The 22,905-nt window shown below is 44.5% G+C and overlaps 5 protein-coding genes and 1 non-coding gene across 6 annotated transcripts; 2 read left to right on the top strand and 4 right to left on the bottom strand.

Moving 5' to 3' along the window:
• The first annotated feature begins 449 nt into the window (after nt 1-449).
• orai2 (ORAI calcium release-activated calcium modulator 2) lies at nt 450-4,500 on the top strand. The gene is made up of 3 exons (XM_047021009.1): nt 450-611; nt 1,441-1,676; nt 2,010-4,500. The coding sequence occupies exons 2-3, from the start codon at nt 1,446-1,448 to the stop codon at nt 2,622-2,624; spliced, it is 846 nt and encodes a 281-aa protein (XP_046876965.1). The 5' UTR covers nt 450-611; nt 1,441-1,445; the 3' UTR covers nt 2,625-4,500.
• Nucleotides 4,501-5,102: 602 nt separating this feature from the next.
• On the top strand, nt 5,103-5,196 carry LOC124468349. Its single transcript, XR_006956167.1, has one exon. It is a non-coding gene; the product is annotated as a Z30 small nucleolar RNA (small nucleolar RNA).
• pex12 (peroxisomal biogenesis factor 12) lies at nt 5,122-8,326 on the bottom strand. Its single transcript, XM_047021008.1, has 3 exons — nt 7,900-8,326; nt 6,945-7,483; nt 5,122-6,862 (listed from the first exon to the last, which is right to left on the bottom strand). The coding sequence occupies exons 1-3, from the start codon at nt 8,020-8,022 to the stop codon at nt 6,478-6,480; spliced, it is 1,047 nt and encodes a 348-aa protein (XP_046876964.1). The 5' UTR covers nt 8,023-8,326; the 3' UTR covers nt 5,122-6,477.
• Nucleotides 8,327-9,974: 1,648 nt separating this feature from the next.
• Nucleotides 9,975-14,720, bottom strand: LOC124468125 (transgelin-like). The gene is made up of 5 exons (XM_047020720.1): nt 14,551-14,720; nt 11,217-11,404; nt 10,952-11,123; nt 10,733-10,835; nt 9,975-10,623 (listed from the first exon to the last, which is right to left on the bottom strand). The coding sequence occupies exons 2-5, from the start codon at nt 11,394-11,396 to the stop codon at nt 10,479-10,481; spliced, it is 600 nt and encodes a 199-aa protein (XP_046876676.1). The 5' UTR covers nt 11,397-11,404; nt 14,551-14,720; the 3' UTR covers nt 9,975-10,478.
• A 1,940-nt stretch (nt 14,721-16,660) lies between these two features.
• On the bottom strand, nt 16,661-18,449 carry LOC124468124 (cerebellin-4-like). The gene is made up of 5 exons (XM_047020719.1): nt 18,216-18,449; nt 17,807-17,923; nt 17,459-17,638; nt 17,213-17,344; nt 16,661-17,094 (listed from the first exon to the last, which is right to left on the bottom strand). Exons 2-5 carry the CDS (start codon nt 17,892-17,894, stop codon nt 16,787-16,789), a joined length of 708 nt encoding a protein of 235 aa, XP_046876675.1. The 5' UTR covers nt 17,895-17,923; nt 18,216-18,449; the 3' UTR covers nt 16,661-16,786.
• Nucleotides 18,450-19,806: 1,357 nt separating this feature from the next.
• On the bottom strand, nt 19,807-22,352 carry tppp2 (tubulin polymerization-promoting protein family member 2). Its single transcript, XM_047020721.1, has 4 exons — nt 22,152-22,352; nt 21,139-21,330; nt 20,894-21,047; nt 19,807-20,800 (listed from the first exon to the last, which is right to left on the bottom strand). The coding sequence occupies exons 2-4, from the start codon at nt 21,327-21,329 to the stop codon at nt 20,609-20,611; spliced, it is 537 nt and encodes a 178-aa protein (XP_046876677.1). The 5' UTR covers nt 21,330; nt 22,152-22,352; the 3' UTR covers nt 19,807-20,608.
• Between the last annotated feature and the right edge of the window lie 553 nt (nt 22,353-22,905).

The raw sequence follows: 22,905 nt of genomic DNA, 5'->3' as shown, positions 1-22,905 counted from the left end.
TGATTGAATATGGTATATAGAACAAGTGTATGTTTGTTATTTAAGCAGTTTCAGATAATGGACCGGTGTAAAAAGTGTATTTAAGTTTTGAAGAGTTTATTAAATCAGTCAGTTTTCCACTGATGCCTGTTCCAGAGGAAAGGTGCTCAACAATCAAGGACATTTGTTGACCCAGAAAACGGTTTACAAGTAAATGAGCACGCATTTTCAAAACTTCAGACTGTACTAAAAACAGAACAACAATTTGAAGTGTATTGTGTGATATGTTTCTCTTGCCTACACATGTAGTCATTTAGCAGACGCTGTTATCGAGAACGTACACGGAATGGTTCCTGTTTTTAAAACGTTTTTTAAAGGCTTTTCGGAACTGAAGACGACACAGGTGGACACACCTCGGTCTCTGTCTCAGGAGGATTCCTCCCTACTCTCTTGGGATGCGGACGTGGTTACGCCCTAACATGTGACCAGAATGCGCGAAGGCGGTTGGAAGGGAGGGCAGACGTCTCACGTAGTCTGCAGGATTTAGCCGTTCACCTCTTGACAACAAATTCACTCAGCAGTTCTTCAAGGATTGTGGATGAAATAACTCGGGGGAATTTCTTGGCATAAAGGTATTGCATGCATGCAACATTATTATATTGGCTGGCTGGCAAGTAGCAACTAGAACGTCTAGCTAGTTCTGTCTACAATCACTTTAATTACAACTGAACTTCGAAATTGCTGCTGAGGAGTATAATCAAATATAGTCAAATATAGTTTTTATTCTCTAGATCGCTCTATCATGAAATAACATGATGGATAACAATGGGAAAAAGTCTCATTTTTGGTTATAGAAGCTATGGTTATAGAGGCTAGCCTCTGTGTCTTTCATATGACGTAGAGCGAGCAAGCTTAGCTTGCCAGTGTGTTCTAGACAGCCAGCTGGGTTGACTGGCTATCTCATTTTTCAACTACGTTGTAAAGAAATTGGTACCGCATCCCTTCGTGGTGAGAATATATGCATGTTCATGTATTGAAGTGAACACAGGCCTTTAATTGCCGCAGTAGTTGATTTGCGCTCAAAGGCACTAATTACATTATCCATCTGGTTAAGTGATGACAAGAAGTCAACTCAGCAGTCACCACGACCAAGATAATTTTCAAGCATATATATAGCTGTCACCACATTGCAACACCATTGTCACAACTCTTACAAGGCATTATTATTTGAGTTTGATTGTAGATGAATGAACAGCCATTCATGAGATGGGTAAATCTAAAGTTTAGACTGAAGCTATCTGAAGCAATTCTGTCCTTTTACAGTTTTTTGAAAAACACTAAATGCTCTTGTTATAATACACTCAGTCTTTGTTTCCTTAATACCTTCCACCATTTACAATGTGCAGTGTGAATGAATTGGATCTTTAAAAAATAACTTTTTCTTTTTCTGTTGTCCATCAGTTGCCATGAGCAGTGAGCTGAATGTGCCCATGGGCTCCCCCACCCCAGGGAACTCAGAGCGGGTTCAAGATGGCGGGGGGATGGACTACAGAGACTGGGTGCGGCGCAGTTACCTGGAGCTGGTCACCTCCAACCACCACTCGGTGCAGGCCCTGTCCTGGAGAAAGCTTTACTTGAGCAGGGCCAAGCTTAAAGCCTCCAGCCGGACGTCAGCTTTGCTCTCAGGTTTCGCCATGGTGAGTCACATACATTTTCTCAGAGATATTCTTACAGATATGTAGATAGGCTCTGTCATCAGTAGCTGTACCCTGTCTGGCAGTTTTTCCTAAAACAAACATATTAACCTTTGTTTAATGTCAAAGCATTTCCTGGGGGTTTCTCAAGTAAACAAACTACATTCTTCATTCTTCCTATCATAATTCTCACAGGAAGAGCTTCCGCCATCCCCCCCCCCCCCCCTCTGCTATTAATAGCATGTGAACCAATGAACGAATAAATAAGCCTTTCAGATTTATGCCTGCTTAGTCGAAGATGGTTGACGTGATGTTTTGGTTTGTGTGCTGATCTAGGTGGCCATGGTTGAAGTCCAGTTGGAGATGCAGTACAACTACCCACGCTTCCTCCTCATCTCCTTCAGCGTGTGCACCACAGTGCTGGTGGCTGTGCACCTGTTTGCCCTGCTCATAAGCACCTGCATCCTGCCCAACGTGGAAGCGGTCAGCAACATCCACAACCTCAACTCGGTGAGCGAGTCCCCCCATGAACGCATGCACCACTATATAGAGCTGGCCTGGGGCTTCTCCACAGCCCTGGGCATCCTCCTCTTCCTGGCTGAGGTGGTGCTCCTCTGCTGGATCAAGTTCCTGCCCGTGGACTCTGGAGGTGCCAACCAGGTTGCCGTAGCAGCCGCCGAGCTTGCGCTGGCCAAGATGAATTGCAGCTCCCCTAGTGGTGGGGTTAAGCCCCCTAAACCGACCACCGTTCCAGGAAACAGCGGCTGGCAGGCAGCACTGGCCTCTACCATTATCATGGTGCCTGTGGGGGTGATCTTTGTGGTGTTCACCATTCACTTCTACCGCTCGCTGGTGCGCCACAAGACGGAGCGCCACAACCAGGAGATTGAGGAATTGCACAAGATCAAGGTGCAGCTGGATGGGCACGAGAGGGGGCTACAAGCTGTGTGATTTCAGCTGCTTGGTTTGCTTTACTGTTATAGCCTTTGAGCTTTGTGGTGAGCTCCTTGTGAATCAATAGGTGGAAGGTGTTCTTTCTCCCCAATCTAACAAGCTCTCTTTTCCTCCTCCACATCCGGTCGGATCATTGTTATTGGCTTCCTCGAGTCGCAGAGCTCCACCTACTGTGTGGAAGGTTAAAGAATGAACAGACATGAAATGGGTGGCTTGGATAACATTGTGTTGACTGTGTGAAAGGTGGCCGATTTTGTATGTTGATGCTAATAAAAAAGAATACTTATTCTTTAGAATAGTAAAAATAGTCCCATCACCCAAGGGTGTTTACCGGCCTTTTTAAGGGCTTTTTTTTGTTGTCTTCAGTCCCCTTTCATTAGTGCCATTACCACTTTATAGCTTTATTGCCATGATACAGGAAGTGTTGGAGATTAGAATGTCTAACCACCATATGTGCAAACAGGGCTGTGTTAGTACATGCTACCACCAAGTTGTCCCACATTTGGGTGTTACTTTTGACTACTCTGACAGTGCACCAGGAAGTGTGTGGTCAGGTGGACAACACCAGGTTTCACTGTGTGTGAAACATTTTAATCATTGTTACAGGCCAGAAAGCTGTCATTTCCTGCTTTCAAAAACAACGTTTGTACAGTGTAAATGAGCCCCACTGGTGTCCAGATGAGTGCGGAACACGGTGCCTCTTGGGGTTCCTGGGCTCCTCCGGCCTCAAAGCCCCTATTGTCAAATCCTTTACTGTAAATGATCTTCACAATGCCAAATACTTCCTAGCCATCAGCATGGCCATTCAAAGCAAGCAATGTCTCTGCTTACCGTGTGTTGTTTAGGTTACTTACATTTGCCCATAATGGGACAATATAAAAATGTGTCAAATATATTCCAGTGTATCTAATAGCTAATACGTTTCAGATTTGTGCATCCCTTTTTCTTCATGAAACATTGATAAGCACATAACATTACTCCTTATACTAAATAATTGTTTGTTTTCAAATGTAAATGTTTACAAAATGACAGTAGAGGTGTTTGTATTAACCAGGGATAAATATAATTTGCGCCATTACTTTTTATATAAAATGTAATAAAAAAGGGTTAGAATGTTACTATAATATATTGTTGGAGTGGGGGCTGGTGAGCTTGACTTAAAACGGCCTGTTTAGTATTTGAAATATCAAAGCTTTGTGAAGACAAGTGGAGAGGTATTGTCAGCATGGATTAAGTTGTCAGTTCTCTTGAATAAATATTTATCTGCTTCAAAAAGGAAAAGGTAAGAAAGGAAGATAACAACATTCCAAGACAAGTTCTCTGACCAAGAATTGAAAATTTTCTTTATTTCACTGTGTTGAGAAAAGACACAAGTGCACTTGTAGTTTAGTTCTGAAAGGAGTGTTGAAAGCTGAATGTCTGTAAGCTTGCTTTGGCTGTAACACAATGTTTTAAGTCTTACTGTTTCTGCTTTCTTCAAAACAGACCATGGTCAACGATTGAGTATGCAGTGATTAGTTTGAGTAGTAACTCTTGGGAAGATCATTCTATACAAATGTAGTATTCAGAGTAGGATACATACTGTTTCTGTGACCAAACAGACCATTTTTATATGTTGACAATACCAGTGCAGAACACAAACGTTGTATTGGAAATTAAATAACATTTTGTGTTATGTTTTTGATAAAGAAAATTAGCTTTTCATTTATTTTGGATAATAACACAGAAGTATGTTATCTGGTTTAGTGTATGTTTAAGGCTTTGTGTGCGTGGTTTGTTGTTCTGTGAAATGGCATGTATTTTCATACCTTGTCTGAAGTGTAGTCTCATGTGGCAAATAAACACATTTTATTTTGTTTATTTCTATGCCCCACAATGTGTATGTTGTCTCAATTCTTATAAACAGAATATATGGTAAATTACTCAGATATTTTTGCTATGCTATGTTATGATCACATCGAGCCTTGTATGCTTGAGCCTAGTTTGAATAGTCTTATTTGAATGCATCCACCACTTGAGTCACTGGTGTTTCAGGTTCATTTGACTTCTGTAACTAAAGGACATTAGAGTTATTATCACATTCCAATGATGTTAGTGGAGTCAATAATTCAAGAGTGGGAGGAAGTATGTTCTTTAAACTGTTAGAACCGAGACACTTGTAATTTGTTATTAGGGTTTCCAGTTTTCACATCAATTACACACAGCTGTTTGAGCACTGTGGTAATTAGTCAATTGAGTAGCCAATGAGAATTATATAATTAAGTGCTTTGCCAATATAAAAAGCTTGCTCTTTCAAGTCTACTCACAAACAACATTTCTGACAAGAGGTGACAAAGACAAGGTAACCCATGCTTATCGTGATATATTTTCTGCATTGTCTTTCCAGTCTAGATAATCTTTTTAATAATCAACCAATGGTAAAAGAAACTGTCCTTCATGTGTTTAGTTTGAAGACCTTGCTGAATAATATAACACAGCTATGATGATTCAAGAACAAACTGACTTGGTAGTGATACCTCTGGGTGTCTCTGACTAAGGCATGATCAGTTTTAATCTTCTCGCTGAGCTGTGAGGTTATATTGACCGAGGATGCTAATGGTGAATTCTTCAGTCAAAACCAATGTCAGATATGCTCACATTAGTAGCCCATATGGCCCTTACAAATGTAGCACTCATAGGCACAAAATGTTCTGTGATCCCGTTGTCCCCCAAACATCCCATTTTCTTATGTTATGACCTTTTTCCTTTTTATCAAGCTAGATAAAAGTTGACCAGTCAACTGTGCTACTTATCTCACTAGTGGTTCAGCCAGTTGGGAGGGGATAGTCTTGACATGAGGCCCATCACTTAAGGCTCAGCCCCTACCCTAAGGACCTGCCATGGCTCTATGTTTAGACTCCTGGCCTACGTTGTTGAGCAGCTTTGGCGCGGCAGTGTGGGTGTTCTGCCCTCACACCTCGGATCATATTAGCTGTACTGCGGCCAGGCCATGGCGGATCACATTCAACTGAATCGGCATGCAGGTCATGACCTCATGCTAAATATACTCTCTCTGCAGAGACTACTTAAGTTGGACATCTAGCTCCCTGTAATGCATGTAGCTTTAGGATTTTTGCCGTTCAGTACCTGATGCTGATGGCAGGTTGGATAACTGTAAACTAATGAAGTCTGGTCTTGCTGTATCTGTATTTTAAACATTCCTGTAATGCTATATTTCAATTATTCTGACTTATTTTCAGGTGCTCCTGTTCGCTGAGGGACAAATGGGAAAAGTAAAGTTCCAATGGCGAGGGCAGTATGTTGAAGATTGTGGATTCATGCAAAAATATGCACATGGCTTCCAACTAATGCACACTTCCAAGAAAGTTGCTCAAATAAAGTTTTAATTCTGAAAACGACTTGTCCTTCCATGGATAGCTCACGCCTGAAGTATGCTTGGCTTCATAAACATCAACTCCATTCCTTGTTTGGCTAGGCCTCCTCGAGGGCTACATACTGAATGTTCACATTTGAACTGGAGGCAGTTTCCTACAGTGTGGGAAAATATCTTGCAGCACTTCTGCTTTGCCACAAGTCCAAAACATTGTTTCTTCAAGGTTCATAGAAAAATCAAGACTATATGATCATGCTAAGGACAAACAAATTGAATTGCATAATCAGGCAGTACTTATACTTGTGTCTGAGTAGGAGGACACCAGCTGACTAACATGGCACTTGCTGCTTTCCATAACACTTGCTGCTTTCACATGGGGATTTCACCTTTACAATCACAATTACTGACACTAAAGAAATGGAAAAGCGGACATCTTTAGAAGACCCCCCCCCCCCCCTCCCGATGCGTTTCCCATGTCTAGCTCTCAGGAGAGTAAATCTTGATGAGATGCTGGAGTTCAGTGGGGTAACCAGTCATGGGACACCTCATATTTGCTTTGACGTAGACATAGATGCACCGGTAACAAAACACAAAGCCGGAGGTGGAGAGAACCGTGTCGTTGGTGCGGCACTTGCGACACAGCGGGCACACTTTGCTGTGTTGGGATGAAGGGTCCTGCAGGTGGACGGGAGGGGGCGGCGTGGGCAGGGTGGTCAAGCTCTTCATGGTGCTCTGGTTCTCAGAGGAATACCACCACTCCAGGAACTGGAGGAAGAACACCCCCATGGACAGGCTTGAGGAGAGGGACACGGCCACGCCTCCAACCACAGTTGTCGTCAGCTTCCGTAACCGATCACCGATACTGCAAGAAAAATTCACCGTTAGCAGTGGCAATATATGAAGTACACGGGTCAGGTATAGATTTGGTAATATGTCAAGCTCACCTTGACCCAATGCCTGCAGATGGTGTTGCTGGTTTCAGGTCCATGTTCCTGATGTCATGTCCTGTGAGGTGAGCCAGTTGGACTCCCGCCAGCCACAGAAATGGCGAATGTGTCCTTGCGCGACCAAACACGTACAAGAGCTGTTGGCAGAAGACCCAGCTGTCCCAAGCCATGCTGACGTAAGGGTACGCGGCCAGGAAAGCCCTGTACATTCTCTGCATGCGGGATTGAGGCAGGCGGATGGAGAATTCATCCTCGTCCCTCTGCTTCGCCAACACTTGTTCCAGTTTGGCCCGCAGGTACGGCACGAGAGCCAGCAGAAGCAGCGAGCGCCAGTGGGATTTGCCTCGAAGTCCCAAATAAGCGGGCTTCTCGCTTCCCGTAGAGGAGACGCGCTTCAAGCTGTAGAAGTTTTCAGAGAAGGAGCCGCTTGACCGTGACAGAAAATGGTGCTGAAGCAAAAGGTCGAGAACGACGTAAATCTCGTCGAATCTCCTCAGGAGGAATCCGTAGCGTGAGGGATTGGACTCTGCCAGTACCTGCAACAGATGAGTGTGATAGTGATGTATAAATAAAGGCAATTTCAGGAGGGTCATACAAATCTGGTGCGTACTCACTACTTTCCCATAGGTCATTAAATTACACCTTTGAGACCTATAGTGTGTCTCTACTTGCCATAGCTACTTTGATATACTTTCTATGTGCAATATTTGTATGACACTTTGGGAAAAAGTATCCACTCAATGGAATGGAATGTAAACTGTATCTGTTTTGAGCTGGATCTAAATGGTGAAGCTTATAGAAGCAAGTGTAGAACCAAATATTATCATAAGTGGTGTTTCACTAGCAACAAGTTGATAATACACTCTACTCTAGGTTATTTATTTGGTCATCCAACATCTATTACAGCAAGCTTGCCATCTTTCTAGTTCCAAGAAGTGGTTAAACTGCCAACCTTCACAGCGTGGCGCAAAGCTGGTCTCACAGCACCCATCAGGGACTCCTGCGCGAGAACTTCGAATATGGATGGTCTATCATCTGCAGCTGCAGTGGTCAAATGTGCCCCACGCTCAGCCATGGCAGCAGACCGGTCCAACAGTATTAAATTTAAAAAGTAAGTATTACCTAGCCACCGATTTTAGAATTCACAGATGCAGTCAAGCTAGCTAATATTACTACAAACTCTTCTAAGTATGTTAATGCATTGTACGTTGTTAGCTAGCATGATAATGTTTATAGAAAATTAAGCAATGACGGAAGTTGTCTGGTTATGAATATTACTTAAATCCAACATTTACGATCAATAACAGTACTTATTTAGGAGCTTTCCCTCGCATTACTTCGTTGCTGGTGTTTATAAAATGAAACACTTCTTGTCAAAACCACAGTGCTTCCTAAAGAAGTACTTCCTGGTCATCCTTATTTCAAAATAAAGGTGCTCTAAAGGGTAGTCTATGCATTTTGGCCATCTGTCCCTCAAAAACCTTTTCTATAAATAATAATCCATCAGACAGATTTCATTGTCAGTGTAAAATACTGATAAGACGGGCATTGACTAATTAATAACAAAAAGAAACACGGACAGTTTCTACAAATTTAAATGACACTGAGTACACCTCAATGTGTTTTGCATATACTCAATACTCTAATTCTCAAAGGATGGGCGGGGTTACATGCCAGCAACACTGTATTCATCTGTCCCCCTTCGAAAACACACTAAAGATGTTTCATACATACCACATTTTATCCCGAGTTTATACCTCCAGCACAGGGTCAACTCTTTATGTGACCACTGACTGCCGCACTCATGTGCAGTTCCACAAATAATACACCAGGTGGCTCTACAGTTCCATTTACTGTTTATTCACAAAGTACACATTCAGAGGAAACTCAAAGGAAATGTAATATATTTAAAAATCTGTTAAACACAAAGTGATAAAAAGGTAGCCATTGTTCATTGAACTCAATACCATACATTTATTATCATACATTTATCTTAACATGTATAATTAGAGTAAATAGTCATTTTGATCATGTTGACTGCAAATCTTTTTTGTTGTTGTTGTATTTAAATTACTGTTGGACCAGACCAGAGTATCAAATGCCAGTTGATCAGATTTGATATGACTCACTGTTGACTTCTGAATCTAAGGACATTTTTATTGCATGCTCAGAGATACTGTGTATATGTGTGTTTGTGCTGTTTCTAAGAAACAGAGATACAAGGTCCCTCTATCTTCCCTGCTTCTGCAGCATGCAGTCCTTTTTAAGAAACACTTTATGAACCAGACGAATTAGAACCAAAAGGAAAAATATTGTCTTAGCTTCCAGTTCCGTCTATGCATCTGGCTCTTTCGCTGTATCCCCAATAATATATCACATTACTCAAACTATCAGAGTATGTCTCCTTATGAGCCCCCTTGCTACCTCCCTCCCTGCCCCCACTCTACTCTCTGCTCTGTACATGCCTCACCCTCCCTTTCATTCTTTCTTTCTTTCTCAATCTCTCTTTTTTCCATGTCCCTCGTCTCTTGCTCTGTAACTTCATGTTGAACAGCTTAGCCTACTCTCAATTTGAATAATGTACAAGCCAAATCTTGGCAGGAGAACACTGTGAAACTCCTCCTCTTTCCTCCTCTCTCTCCCCCTTCTCCCCCCTAAGTCAGAGTTGAGCTGTGAGTTCAGAATCAGTCAGAATTTCCTGTCATAGAGAGACTTGTTAACAACACTCCAGCAAAGTAAGAACTTCCTCCCTCTGCATGACTACTTTCATTCCTCAACTGTTTTATTTTGTTAATGTTTTAAATGTTAAGTTGTCTTTTTTTTGTGACAATATCTCATGCAAGCATAGAGAGAGATTCCTCCAAATGACCAGCAGACTGCAGCATGGTCTGAGGGCAGAGGATTTGATTTCCTTAAACCTTATGATGTAAAGATAGCAGGTACAGGAGCTCTATACAGCTCTGACCAGAGCATCTGGGTTTAGTACACACACAGTCCCCTGGTGAATAAATCTGTCTTTAGGGCAAATTAGGATTTTCAAATGAAACTGTGCTTTATTCAAAATCAGTCCATAATCAAAAATATAAAATACAAAAATACTGAACTCTAAAAACATGGCCAAAAATGAGATCATCTGCATCTTAATATGCAAACTATAGAAACATATTTATTAGCGCATTACACTTATCCATCAAATATTGACAAGTATCATGCAGTATTCTGAGCCCTATCTTAATGGAATGTACAATTTTGTGTACTCTATGTGTCTTTGTTCAACTTGTCTTGTCACATACAAAATAAAACAATTCTACAATGTTTTACAGACTTGGGTCATTATGTTTATCTGTGTTTGTATGTGCAAGTATGTATGCATAGAGATCTGTGCAGATTCAGTTTTTTGGTCTATGTTTTGGTCCAGTTTGGTTCCGATAACGTTCTGGTTGCATCTCTCCTGATTGTTCAGGTGAGCAGACGAAGCTTCTCCCCTATCGCCCGTGAGAATCCTCCGGATGAAACTGAGTCTGGCCGTGTTCACTTCAGGATCTGACGTTGTTGACCGTAGCCTGTCATGCCAGCCTGAGAGGCTCCTTTATTTGTTCCCATCTGCAGGCCGATGACGTTCTTGCCCCCACTTAACTGTTCCTCAGAGAAATCCCGCCTGTTCTCCTGGGACTTCCTGCACACAAGCATCACACACAAATACATGAATCCTATGCTCAGTTTTTGTGTCATGACATGTCTCAGTGTGAGGGAGCGTTCCAGTCAAGACAAGAGCCGGGACTTACTTGTGGAACCAGCTGGGGTCACCGCGGTAATGGCCGTCGTCCCTGGTGACAGCCAGACTGCCCAGAGCCATCAGGGTCCTCTGGACTGCAGCCAGGTCCTTTCCTGCAGACACACAGAGAGACGGACAAGCAGACAAGATCAGCGTCACATGAGCACAATGCACACCCAGGCACAGTCCCAGGGCCGAGGGAGGGGGACAGGAACCAAGAATGACTCACCCTCCCAGAGGTCAACGGTTTGAAACATGTCAGTCTTGGTGACCCCATACTTCTCAGCAGCATGGAGGAACTGAGATATCTGCTCCATCTGCTTGAAGGCCATGCCTGAGGGCTGCAACTTCTTGATAGGCTTGTTGTCGTCGTACAGACTGTTGATGAGTGCACTCAGGATCTGGAAGAGAGGGAGACAATCGGTATTTTATTTGCTGTGACACACACACTGACACACACACACAAACCCACACCCAGGTGGATAGACACTCACACATCCATCCTTGAGCCAGTTCTGGAAGCCGGTCTTGCCCTCCTCTGGCCGGCCCACTCCAGAACCACACTGGGCGATGATCCACTCGTTCAGCCTCTCCTCCAGCTCCGGGTCGTACTTCTTGTCTATCTTGCTTTGTACCTCGCGGCTCAATCCATAGGAGGGACCTTTGTTTGCCATGGCTGGTCCTGAAGAGACAGAAGTCAAGGGTCACATAGGCAGCATGGATCACGGTGAACTTACACAACGTATGTGACTCACTAATAGGTTGAGGCATCCATGAACTTTGAGGATGTTCGTATGTCTCAGTGGCCATGCGACACTTCCTGCTCTCTCAGTATTGTTGAGAGAGGGACATTCACCGAACAGATGGAACAGAACTCCCGTTCAGGTCCATGTTTTATATCCACACCCAGACAACTGGCCCACAGTCAACACAAATAGGCCTGTAATCAGAGTCTCCTGATCCATGTGCCTGTGTGTGTCAGCATAAACAGAAGAAAATCTATACACAATAAAGTGTATCGGGCCCATGTGACTGCTGGTCCATAAAGTGGACGGACATGTCATTGAGTTTGTTCTTGAAGTTCATAAGTTCAATCCTTTCCATAGCTTAATGCGGAAATTGGGGGTTATGCAGTCTACAGAGAACAATGGCACAGACTCTGATTTCCTGCTGTTATTTCACTTGTCCAGTATGCCGGACAAGTGCATGCATACAGACCGCTACCTAGTAAAATGAGTGCCTCAGGGAAAACCAGTCTGATGAAGAATCAGAAGAATAACCAGTCGGAGCTTCACCAGGGTTAGTGAACCTGACCCTGAGGTACCCGGAGCTAGCTATGCAACATCCTGTTTGTTCTTTCATTTTGTCCCTTCCTTCCTTCCTCTTGTTGATGTATGAAGCCACTGCCACACAGATGACCCAAGAAGACGACACTGCTACTGTTGGTAGCAAACCCATGGACACCGTTAAATGAATGTCCAGATACAAGTAATCAAATCATTTTGAAAATAATCACAACAGCCAGTAAGCATCGTTTTAAAAGGGGCATTGTCTGTGTTTGTATCCTGTACAGTTGACTGTGGCACTCTACAGGAAGGCATGTATTTACAAAATGAGAACATGCAGGTACATGTTTCTTAATACCTGGTCTGGAAAGTAGAGTTAGCAGAGAGCTCTGACAGACCATACTATCTAGTTGGTAGAGAAGGGATTCTATTCTAAAGCATCTCAATACCTTGCTTCCTGTATTTGTGCAGAGTAAGAAAAAAACATTATTTCTGAGAAAACGGTAAGTCCCTGGCCTTAGCAACAACACACACACACACACACACACACACACACACTAAAACTCCATGTGGTAGTGTCGAGTGCACCTCTTCTATTTCTCTCCCAAGTAAGGGGATGTTGCAACATGTGTTTTTGTGACTCGGTCACATGCTTTAATCTTGATTCTGTGTTTTGATCGATGGTGTGTTAGTTTAAGTGTCAGTTGTTACTATGAAAACATAGTGCTTCCTCATTCTTTATATTGCCTTGTTAAGTAACTGGCTCTTAACTCTGGCGCCAACTTCATTTCCCTGAGTTCCCTCTCTGTGGCAGTAGGACAGCAGTTCTGTGGGGCTGCAGAAGAGGGCTGCATTGTTCTGTCTACCAGCCAAATGGTGTCACAACTGGAGACAGTTTGTAACAACAGACAGATTATAACAACAATCCTCATCATTAACGTCATCAACTCCAAACCAGCTCTGTCCAATCTAAATGTCCCTTCCTCAATCTGAGCATCTGTCTTGGAGGAGTCCTGGCATGCCCACAGAATCTCTGAACACAGACACACATCCCTAACTGGATCAGGCCTTATCTTACTGGGAACAGCCATGAGGGGTTGGGGGGCTTGACCTTTGCCCCTACCTTGAAGTTCCTTAACAGTGGCTGCATGCAATACTCCAGATGACAATCATGAGCTCTGTAGTCAGTGTGACTTGTAGTTTGAATGTAACTAGCAGTAATAAGAACAAGCATTTCCCTATGCTACGTGCGGTTTTGTAGATCTGTTTACAGCACTTCCTTGTAAGGGAGGATGGGAGGGGGTGTGGGGAGGGGGACACAACCCATGATTGTGTTAGCAGGAGGGGGACAGGAGGGAGTGGCTTGGACCTGTTGTATCCTGGCTGCACTGAGCCGTTCTGACAGGAAGGCCTGCTGGGACAAGCCCTCAGTTCTCTCTGACAAACTACTGAGACTCATGTCAGCCGTTAGACTTTGTCTGGCTGGCTCTCACCACAGCCCCATTCATTAATATACTGTGACATTGTAACACAGGCCAAATGACTGTATGTTTGAGCCTGTTATTGCAATTCCACCAACACATACGCAGTGTAAAAGGACGAATCCACGGATGTGTAACAGCTGTTTCACAATCTCAAGGTTACGAAAAGCTTAGAAAAAGATCAAACAGGATGTTCTTTTTAGATTTGGAAGCATATCCCACAGTCATGTTTTTAGTTCTTTTTTCAACCCACTGAAGCATGTACCCTTATCTTCAACTATAAACATGCCCAAAAAGTTTTCCAAATCCCTAGAACATACACAGTTCCACTCCCCCAGATACATGGAGGCTGTGTACCAGGGTACGTGTGTGTCGTAAATTAGGAGGGACCACATACAGTTTATTACACAACGCTGACCACATGTTGACTTGCCTTGTCTCCATTTCAAATATATAACACATTTATCATGGGCAGCACCCTGTAACATTCCATCAATCTGTCTCCCTGTTTGTGGGGCTGTCGGTCAGAAGGAGAGTATGAGAGGGTGTGCAGGGAGCAGCATGAGATAAGAAGCAGGATCTGATAAAGAGTAGGATCTGATAGTGACTCAGTGGTCACAGTGAGACGGGAACAGAGCATTCATTCAGACAGAAACCCAGAGAAGGGAAAAACCTGTGACAAATGTGGGCTTATTTCATTTTCCTGGAATTAATTAATGATGTGCATTCCATGTGCCGTGCAGTGACAGATTAATGTGCACTTGTGTGTTAAGATAGAGAAAGTGGCCGAAAGCGGTCAAATGTGTTCAAAAGGTTGTATCAGGTTCCTTCTCTCATTCAGTCTAACCACATACCTGGACTCTAAGCTACAGAGAAGCACTTAAAACACATGCCAGACCAGAACTTACGCGACACCATTTTGAGAATGTTTGATAAACCAGGAAATTGAAATTCTAAATAATTAATCGAGATGGCTACCGGAGGTCAACACTTCACGACAAGGTGCCCGCAGTAGACGTTAACAGACCAAAGACAAGTGGACAAGTACAGTGCATACTTACTGTGTTTGCTTGAGAGCTGTCGAAGGGTGAGATGAGTGCAGGTGGCTGTTTCAGTCTGTTGCCCTCCAAATGCTCCCGTTCACAACAAAGTAGAGTCTGCTCTTGGGGAGTGCCGGCTGGAAAAGAACAAACACACTACTCTGAAATGACTTCACCACAGTTCAGATTATAAGAGAGAGAGAGAGAGAGAGAGAGAGAGAGCGAGGAGGAGGAGGAGAGGAAATAAGGGGAGGAAACCACAGCCCTAAAAGGATGTGTCCCTTTTTTTTCCTCTTCTTTCTTTTTTCTATATCTATGGGCTGCTAGTCATCTTGTTTCATTCTATGACACACCCTTTTCCTCTCTCTCTTTTCCCCTGTTTAAGTGTAACTCCTTATTTGGGAGCAGGATAAAGAGAGGGCATGTTTCCAAAAGGGCTTGGTTGGTCAGCTAAAGGAATTCTCCAAATATCTCCCTTTACCACTCAGCTTTTGAGGGGGAAGGAGGAGGAAGGGGGGGGGGGGTTGAGGGGGTGGTGGCTTTCGGGGCGGGGGGTTCGAAGGAGAGGGACATGCATAATTAGAGATGCATGGAATCCCCAGTAGATGGCAGATTGCATAGTGCCTGTGTAGAAATTTGGTGGTATTTGTGGTCAGGAAAAAAGTCCTTCATAGAGAGAAATGTGAAGCAGCCTCGGAATGCTGTGCTTCTCCACTCTGAAAGGTACTCTCAAAACAGAACTGAGGAAGGATGGGAGAGGGGCCAATGCATGAGGGGAACACTTGTTTTCAGTTATTTCAGTGTAGATGCTAAAACTGTCCTGTGACACATAACTTAACTCTTCACTTTCAGTGAATTTGCAAACATGGACGCCCCACGCCCCATCCCCATAGTCCTGGTATCACTATACAGAACCTCCCACTCCCCAACCATGAAGGGAGTGTCATTTCCAGGGAGGTCACTGACGTAGACCATTGACCTCAGAGATGACATCATTCTAAGGTTCTGGCGATGTGTGAAGTAATAGCTAAGCCATGTGGGTATTCAAGTGTTGCGTCAAAGCGTTACGCAATGTTCTCCCACTTGCTGGTCAGTGAAGGGAGGAACATTACTGGTTCCAATCACACAGGTTTGCAGCACAGAGCATGCACATCTTCCAAAGAAGTTTCGTCGGCAACCTTGGGGGTGTGGTGGGTGTGGCTTTCATGTTCAGTCTGAAGGGGTGGAGACAGGAAGGGGTGGGGGATAGGTATCAACTGTTCATGAGGCAAAACAATGGGGGAGAAATGGAGAGAGAGAAAGAGAGTAGGAGGAAAAGAGAATGTGAGAACAGCTCTGTAAGTTCGAGATAAATCAGTTACTCCCGATGTCAAATCTGTTAGATCATGTGTGTCTTATCTAGAGCTCTGTACAATTAGGCCTCCTGAAAGAACTTGTTACTTTCTGGAACATATCCCACCTGTTGTATGAGTGATGTAGCTGAGAGAAGCACGTTTCACCTTAACTCATCATCACATAGTCTAAATTAGTACCAAGCCCACAATTATCACATTTGATTACATGTTACATACCTCTGAGAGTCCCATTGAGACATTCCTAGTGATACCTGGTCAAAAGAAGCGGTACATTGTTTTCTGCTGCACTTTCTATATCCCTTTCTATATATCTATATATATATTGTACAGGGCTTAGGATAAAAGTATGTACTAAGTGATAATTATTTTAAATTCAAATGTGAAACAATGCTAGAAAAGCAAGATGGGCTCATGAGGTGGAGGCCAGGATAAAGAAAAGAAGAGGGCTCAGTCTGGGAACTGGTACCAGAGAGCCAACTAGACTACGGTCAAAGCACACTTATGTGAAATTCCACATTCTGGGTATGTGGTATATTGCTCTGTCTCACAGGAACCTTTAGTTAGGGATAGCAAGGGGATATGCTGACTGAGCAGTCTAACGTATCCAAGAGTTATGGGCTGTTTAAGATGAACAGGGGGATATTGTTTTGAAGATAGTGTAGTCAGGACATGGTGTAAAGGAGATAATGTTAAGATATGCCCAAATGTTCATAACAAATCTTGATTTACTGAGAACCTCATGTCCTAAGTTTTAGCTGCAAAAGAATGCAAAGGGATTTTCAAAATACTTTATTCCCCTCCCCCACAAGAACGACAAAATGAATGTACTCGTATTATGACTGTCTAGGATCAGAGACCACATGGATGTGTGTGGTGATGGCTGGCCTGTGTGTCTCTGCGACTCAGCCCTGGGCCTCAGCAGGGTACAGCATGTAGCCAGAGAACCTGTTCTGGCCTGTGGCGTCTCCACAAAGCTGCCGTCCTGGCATCAGCTCCACGTAAACCTGGCCTCCCCTCTCCAGGGCCAGCAGCACGGTCTGGGTGGCGCTGTCCTCCGAGTCCTCCCTGTTGTCCTCCCACGTGGACGCTATCACCTCGCCGTTCCTCATCAGCCGCACCTGGTGGTACAGTCTGTCGTCGGCGCTCGGCACCTTGGAGTAGGCCGTGAAGCTGAAGGAGTACAGGCCGGCGTGAGGGGCTGTGAACACCCCTGTTGACACACAGGGACAGAGGGGTAAACATTCAACCCCAGACTGGAGAATCTGTGTCATGTAGAATGGAGGTGTTAAGTGGACAGAGGTGAATGGTTTGTTTGTGTGTGTGTGTACCTAGGGCAGGGTTGTAGCCGTTGCCATTGTTGAGAGAGATTACGCTGTAGGGAATGAAAATGTTCCGGTTGAAGGGGCCGAAGCACTGGCTGCCCGGGGTTCTGGAGGAACTGAAAGCCACGCCCATCCCCTCTGTTAGAAGATAAACAGACAGAAAAAAAACACACGCAAACAAACCTGAGTTAAAAAAAGAACATAAAAAAACAAACGTATTTTCAGCTTCAGCAGGTTTCCTCTGTCCCTCACCTGTGGCCTGCTGGACGTGGTCGTTTAGCCGGGACAGGCTGCTCCACAGGTCAGTCATGCGCTGGAAGACCTGCTCCTCCAGCTTGTGGAACTGCCCTGAGACACAGCAGCAGCCTCGCTGGCGGGTGAACGCACACTCACAGTCCCAGGAGCCACAGGGCAGGACCCCCTCCAACCCTCCTGACGCACCACAAAGGGAGGGATCGCATATGAGAACCTTCTAGATGTTTAAGGTCCTCATTCACAGATGCACACCCGCTGGGTGCACTAACGTGTTAGAAAAGAAGAATGATGGCAGAGTTTAGATGCACTCTGTCCTACTTGTGGAGCTTGATGAAAAGGCAGTACCTGCTGCTTCTCTCAGAGTTGAGGCCTGGACTCTGATGTTGAGACACAGCGCCCCCAAGAGGAGCAGATGAGACACTGCAGCTTGCATGCTGTACTGGGGATCTGTACAGATAAATACTGGAACATTCTGGCCTGTTAACCTCTGGGCTTAGAGCCAACAAAATGATCATTTGACATCTGTAGAACTGTCTTTACTACTACAAAAGTTGCCATGTCACCTCAGCTATTTGACATGCTTCTGTCTTTGCAATTGAAGAATTAAGTCATGTGAGAGATTAGACTTCATTTCAACTGGCTGTAGTTTGTTAATATTCAACTAAGGCTTCCTTCGATGGTTTGGCAAATACAAAATTTAGCATTATGGATTATGCATTTTTTATCCTAACAACTAATATTAGATTGTACTCACTGTGACAGCAACAGAAAGCTCTCCTCTGGTCTGGATCCTATGAAAGCTCCAACGTGAGCACTCACACACAGGTCAACATTTACAGGCTCCAAAACCAACAGGTAGACAGAAAGTACATCAGACAAGCTAACCCAGCGAGGGACAGGACGTGTCAAGTCAGCTAGCACACTGACGTCTTCATGGTCTTCCAGGTGAGTTGTATTGCAGTCAGACCTAGTTATGTACGTTCCTCCGTTCCCCTCCCACATGTTCCCCACATCCCAGGTCCCTGGGCTGGACAATTCCATTTCGATTCAATTCAAGTTTATTGTCATAATACAGGAAACACAAGCATACAAGTACAATGAAAAGCTTTGTGCCGCTGAGCCACCTACAACAGTGCAGTTTTTGATAATCAAACAGATAGTATCGGACAATAATAAAGATACCTGAGCCAAGCCTGCTGCTGATCAACCCAGTTTAGATGGACAATCATGCGAGCTCCAGGTGTGCATTATTAGGGCAGCGGTGTCAGATGGACAGATAGGGATCAGTGGGCTTGGTGATTAGAATCTGTGGAGGGAGGGTGGGGTGGGGGTGAGGTCACCTGCTTGCTCCACTGTCTAGATAAAAGAGAGGCCTATTTTAGTCTTGTCAGAGGAGATCATGGGGATTCCCTGTTCTGTGGTCTGTTCTCTCGGGAGAGAGCAGGCAACTGTGTGTGTATTTACAGTGTATATACCTGCTGAAAGAGAGAGAGAGAGAGAGAGAGAGAGAGAGAGAGAGAGAGAGAGAGAGAGAGAGAGAGAGAGAGAGGGGAGAGAGAGAGAGAGAGAGGGGGAGAGAGAGAGATAGACATACACAATACACAATGGCAATACAATGTGCTTTACATAAATAAAAGCAAAACAAACCAGGAACTAGTATGAGCTGATGGTCACTGACATCATCCAGGGTGTCACAGTAAATGTAGTCCTGACCCCACCCCTCCCCCGAGAACCCAGCAGGTCAGAGAACGGGAGGGAACTGCTCTCCTTTCCATGGTTTAACACACAACACTCACAAAATCCATATCTTAACTATCTCACGCTCATGTAACACAACACCCTAAAAAACAACTGCAGTTATGAGCTGGTTAAAGCAATGTGCATGAGACGCGTAGTAAGGATGTTCTGCCCTGGCAGATAAAGGCTGCATAGAACAGGGGCTATTATTCTTCCTGGGTCCACTAGGGAATTCATGAGTGCTATATTACAAGGTGTGACACACACAGTAAACTCTGTAGGCCTGTTCAGTGCACCGGATGTTTGGTGTTGTTCAGATCTCAGGTCATGTGATTAATAGAAGATTGATCTGAAATACATAGAGGCTTATAAATCTAATATCTTGTGAGTTCAGTAAGTTCTCATTCTGAACGTCTTTTCTCATCGTAGAAGTGAAACTATGATTGCAGTGGAGGAATTAGTCAATTTCCAATCAAACAACAACTTACTTACGGATGTAACTGTTCAGCCATTTCCTTAAAAAAAGGTTATAAAAACATCTTCCAATTTGGGGATGGGGAAGTGTGTTATAGTCTAAATGACTGGGGATGAACGACAAACATGGTCTTTATTGCACTGATTTATTTAAATGTTTACATACAATATTCAGATCTCCGTATTACAGGGAGACAGAGAAGTGTTTAATACAAAACACTCAGTGATAATGGAGAACATTCCGGGAGGAGACACTGGAGGACTGTCAGGAGCAGTCTCTCTACTCAAGTACAACAATCCATCAACTCCATTGTGTTCAGAGGAGAGGGCTGAAGAAAACAGCCCTCATCCACTCTTTATTTGGTGCTAACAAGCCAAGCGCTAATCGTGCAGCCTATTTATATTGTAGTTCATCGCAATCCCACAGCTTCTAGTACTAAGCAGCGGGCGTCCTCTGAGAGGGCAGTGGATGGAAGCCATGCATGATATTCCAGGGTCTCTGTGTTAGTAGCAATCTGAATAATAAGGCACAATGTGTGGTGGAGTAGTATAGAAACTGGTAAGGCCCTGGTTTATAGAGGCATTGAAGCACTGGAACAGGCTAGGGCCAGGGAAGCAGAGGAACAGAGGGGCAGGGATGCAGGGGCACAGGGGGGCAGGGCCACAGTGGGGCAGGGGGACAGGGGGGCAGGGGCACAGGGGGACATGGGGGCAGGGGGGCAAAGGCAGTAGTGTAGGTGTAGTAACTCAAAGTATATTAAGAAGTGAAGTTATTGACTTTGGTGGACAAATTATTTGGTCCCTGTCAATGTATGGACCCCAGAACTCTAATGTTCTAACAGCATTTTCATTCTGTTCTATGCAGTGTATACACAACTCTAACTGACTGTACAGTATGTAGGGTGTCATTGGCTGGGTATGGGCATCTGCTCTACACTATGCCTCCTTGACCTTGTCGTCATAGCTCCCTTGGCCCTTGTATGCACCCACATAGCCACTGGCGTCAGGGACTTCCTCTCGCCCGATCTTGCCCTTCCCCTTGCCTGTCTCGTCGAAGCGCTCCTTGTGTGACCCGGTGAACTTGGAGGTGTCCGTCAGCCGGTCCACCGCAGCCGCCTTCGCCACTTTCTGAGAACAGAGCGAGACAGAGAAATGAGACAGGAAACACACCCAAGACAGGACAGGGGGCAAATGAGAGTGTGTTGCCTGTCGGACACCCACAGTGACGCCGGCGTTGGCAGGCTCCTTGCCAGCGATGAGGCCGTAGAGCTGCTGTAGCGCCTCCTCCTGGCTCTTCCCTTTAAAGCGCTTAGGAGCCAACTCCACCAGAGCCTGGCTGAACTGTTCAAACGTAATGACCCGGGCTGTCTTGGCCCTGAGACAAACAGAAAATCATTGTACACTGATGTCACTGCACTCAGAGCAGAAATATAGATCTAATATGGAAAGAATATGCCGTTTCTCACTTGACTTTACTGAAGACAATGTCCACATCGGTAGCGGTGACATTCTTGCCGTCGATGATGCGGCAGTCCTTACAGAGTTTGACAAAGTTTTTGCCGTTCATCTCCTTCCCGGTGGCCTTGGTGTCTCCGTGGACGGCAAACTTCTTGAATGAGGTCTCCACCTCTGCCACCGTTCCTGAGCCCTCTGCCATACTGGAAAACACACACAGAAGCATGAACGTCTGAGAACAGTTTTTCTAGCGAGAATGGTATGGTCCATTTAGAGAACAATCAAGAAAATGGAGGGTCCATTAGGATCTGTCTGGTAATGAAGGTAAGGTTTTCGGCCCAGTGTTCTCTTGGCAACAAACACACACACACGTCATAATGACCCCATTAGCAGGATTGATTCTTTGGCTCGTCAAGAAATAGCTGCTGTGCTTCTCACTTGAGAAAAACACCCTCATTCACCCCCACCCAAATCCTAATACACACTTACAGTCCAACACACATGCTCCATCCTCACCACATCCCAACACACCCTCTCATCCTCCCATACTCATCCATCTCAAACTATTACGGCTGGTCGAGCTACTCTCTGAGAGCCACTTGATTCAATAAGGGTATGTGATGGAGCCGTAGCTGGAAATGCAGCTCGTTGTTGGGTAGAAAGGTTTGAACAAACATTGAAAATATCTGAACCATACTGCATGTTGTGCAGCTCACTACCATTTTTTGTTCAAATGTGAAAATAACTTGAACTGGAATCCCAAATCCACGATTCATTAAAAACAAGAAACAAGCTCCAAAGGGTAACTATCTGGATTATTCACCTAATCTTACAGATTTTCTTTTGTATCTTACTGAAAGGTAACATATCTATATCTATTCTAATGTATACATAATTGAGTGAAGAATATTTTTGAAGTATACGTTTATGTCAAGAATGAAAACCAAATCGTTACAACCTCATTTCCTTCAGTGTTTACTTCATTTGCTCCTCTACACTCCTGTAGACATAAGCTGATATGTACCTGTTAGGTGTTGGAATGCTGAATGATGATGCCGTAGGGAGACCTGTGTGGATGCTGTGTCTTCCTCCTCTTAGCTTAGACCTGGCCACTCACCGTCCTTCACAATGATGAAAGAGAGATGGAGGGAGAAAGAGAGAGAGAAGGATGGAGAGCGGATAGGCAGGCAGAGTACCGACAAGCACAAGCTATGACATCATGTGCACCCTCCCCCCGGAGCGCACGCGCACTCGTTCATGCTCCCCTACCCTCCCTCCCCTCCCTCCCCCCTCCTCATTCCTCCGCCTCCCTCCTTTTCATCCTCTCTCCCTCCCCTCGCCATCCTCCATGATTTAGGCCACAGCTGTGTGGGCCACACCCTGCTCTGTCTGTCTGTGTGTCAGTCCCAAGATACAGCAGGCCCTTTGTTTTGATGAAGATGACAAACAGCCCATCCAGTGTAGTGCACATTCTACATGAACAGTTGACACTTCACATATGAAATCCCTGCCCTAATGTTCAACAACAACTGGAAATAAACCATTACGAAATCATTATGAGATCCAGTCACAGAATGTACTGTATATACTTTCACTTCATTAATGTCGTTCTACTATTGGAAAAGCTAATGTATAATTAGGGAGATAAATGAGTTGTGATTCCCCCCCATCAACTCAAACCCACTCTAGTGGTTGAAAGGAGAAGTGTAGTCCTGGGATAGGGGTTTGCTGTCAACAAACTCGGTTTGCAGTCCTTGGCGTGTCCTTGAGGGCGAGCA

The sequence above is a fragment of the Hypomesus transpacificus genome, chromosome 5, assembly GCF_021917145.1.
Source record: "Hypomesus transpacificus isolate Combined female chromosome 5, fHypTra1, whole genome shotgun sequence".
In the NCBI taxonomy this organism is placed as follows: Eukaryota; Metazoa; Chordata; class Actinopteri; order Osmeriformes; family Osmeridae; genus Hypomesus; species Hypomesus transpacificus.
The sequence above is the reverse complement of the archived record's forward strand: the minus strand, read 5'-3'. Positions and strand labels throughout refer to the sequence as shown.

Excerpts from the sequence above, each read along its gene's own strand:
- orai2 (XM_047021009.1), top strand. The coding sequence starts at position 1,446 with ATGAGCAGTGAGCTGAATGTGCCCATGGGCTCCCCCACCCCAGGGAAC. Across the intron at positions 1,677-2,009 it reads TGCTCTCAGGTTTCGCCATG|GTGGCCATGGTTGAAGTCCA; the intron begins GTGAGTCACATA and ends GTGCTGATCTAG.
- pex12 (XM_047021008.1), bottom strand. The coding sequence starts at position 8,022 with ATGGCTGAGCGTGGGGCACATTTGACCACTGCAGCTGCAGATGATAGA. Across the intron at positions 7,484-7,899 it reads CTTTGCGCCACGCTGTGAAG|GTACTGGCAGAGTCCAATCC; the intron begins GTTGGCAGTTTA and ends CATCTGTTGCAG. Across the intron at positions 6,863-6,944 it reads TCTGCAGGCATTGGGTCAAG|TATCGGTGATCGGTTACGGA; the intron begins GTGAGCTTGACA and ends TTTTTCTTGCAG.
- LOC124468125 (XM_047020720.1), bottom strand. The coding sequence starts at position 11,396 with ATGGCAAACAAAGGTCCCTCCTATGGATTGAGCCGCGAGGTACAAAGC. Across the intron at positions 11,124-11,216 it reads ACTGGCTCAAGGATGGATGT|ATCCTGAGTGCACTCATCAA; the intron begins GTGAGTGTCTAT and ends CCTCTCTTCCAG. Across the intron at positions 10,624-10,732 it reads GACCCCAGCTGGTTCCACAA|GAAGTCCCAGGAGAACAGGC; the intron begins GTAAGTCCCGGC and ends GCTTGTGTGCAG.
- LOC124468124 (XM_047020719.1), bottom strand. The coding sequence starts at position 17,894 with ATGCAAGCTGCAGTGTCTCATCTGCTCCTCTTGGGGGCGCTGTGTCTC. Across the intron at positions 17,639-17,806 it reads AACTCTGAGAGAAGCAGCAG|GAGGGTTGGAGGGGGTCCTG; the intron begins GTACTGCCTTTT and ends GTGGTGCGTCAG. Across the intron at positions 17,345-17,458 it reads CCACGTCCAGCAGGCCACAG|AGGGGATGGGCGTGGCTTTC; the intron begins GTGAGGGACAGA and ends ATCTTCTAACAG.
- tppp2 (XM_047020721.1), bottom strand. The coding sequence starts at position 21,329 with ATGGCAGAGGGCTCAGGAACGGTGGCAGAGGTGGAGACCTCATTCAAG. Across the intron at positions 21,048-21,138 it reads ATTGTCTTCAGTAAAGTCAA|GGCCAAGACAGCCCGGGTCA; the intron begins GTGAGAAACGGC and ends TGTTTGTCTCAG. Across the intron at positions 20,801-20,893 it reads CTGCCAACGCCGGCGTCACT|AAAGTGGCGAAGGCGGCTGC; the intron begins GTGGGTGTCCGA and ends CTCTGTTCTCAG.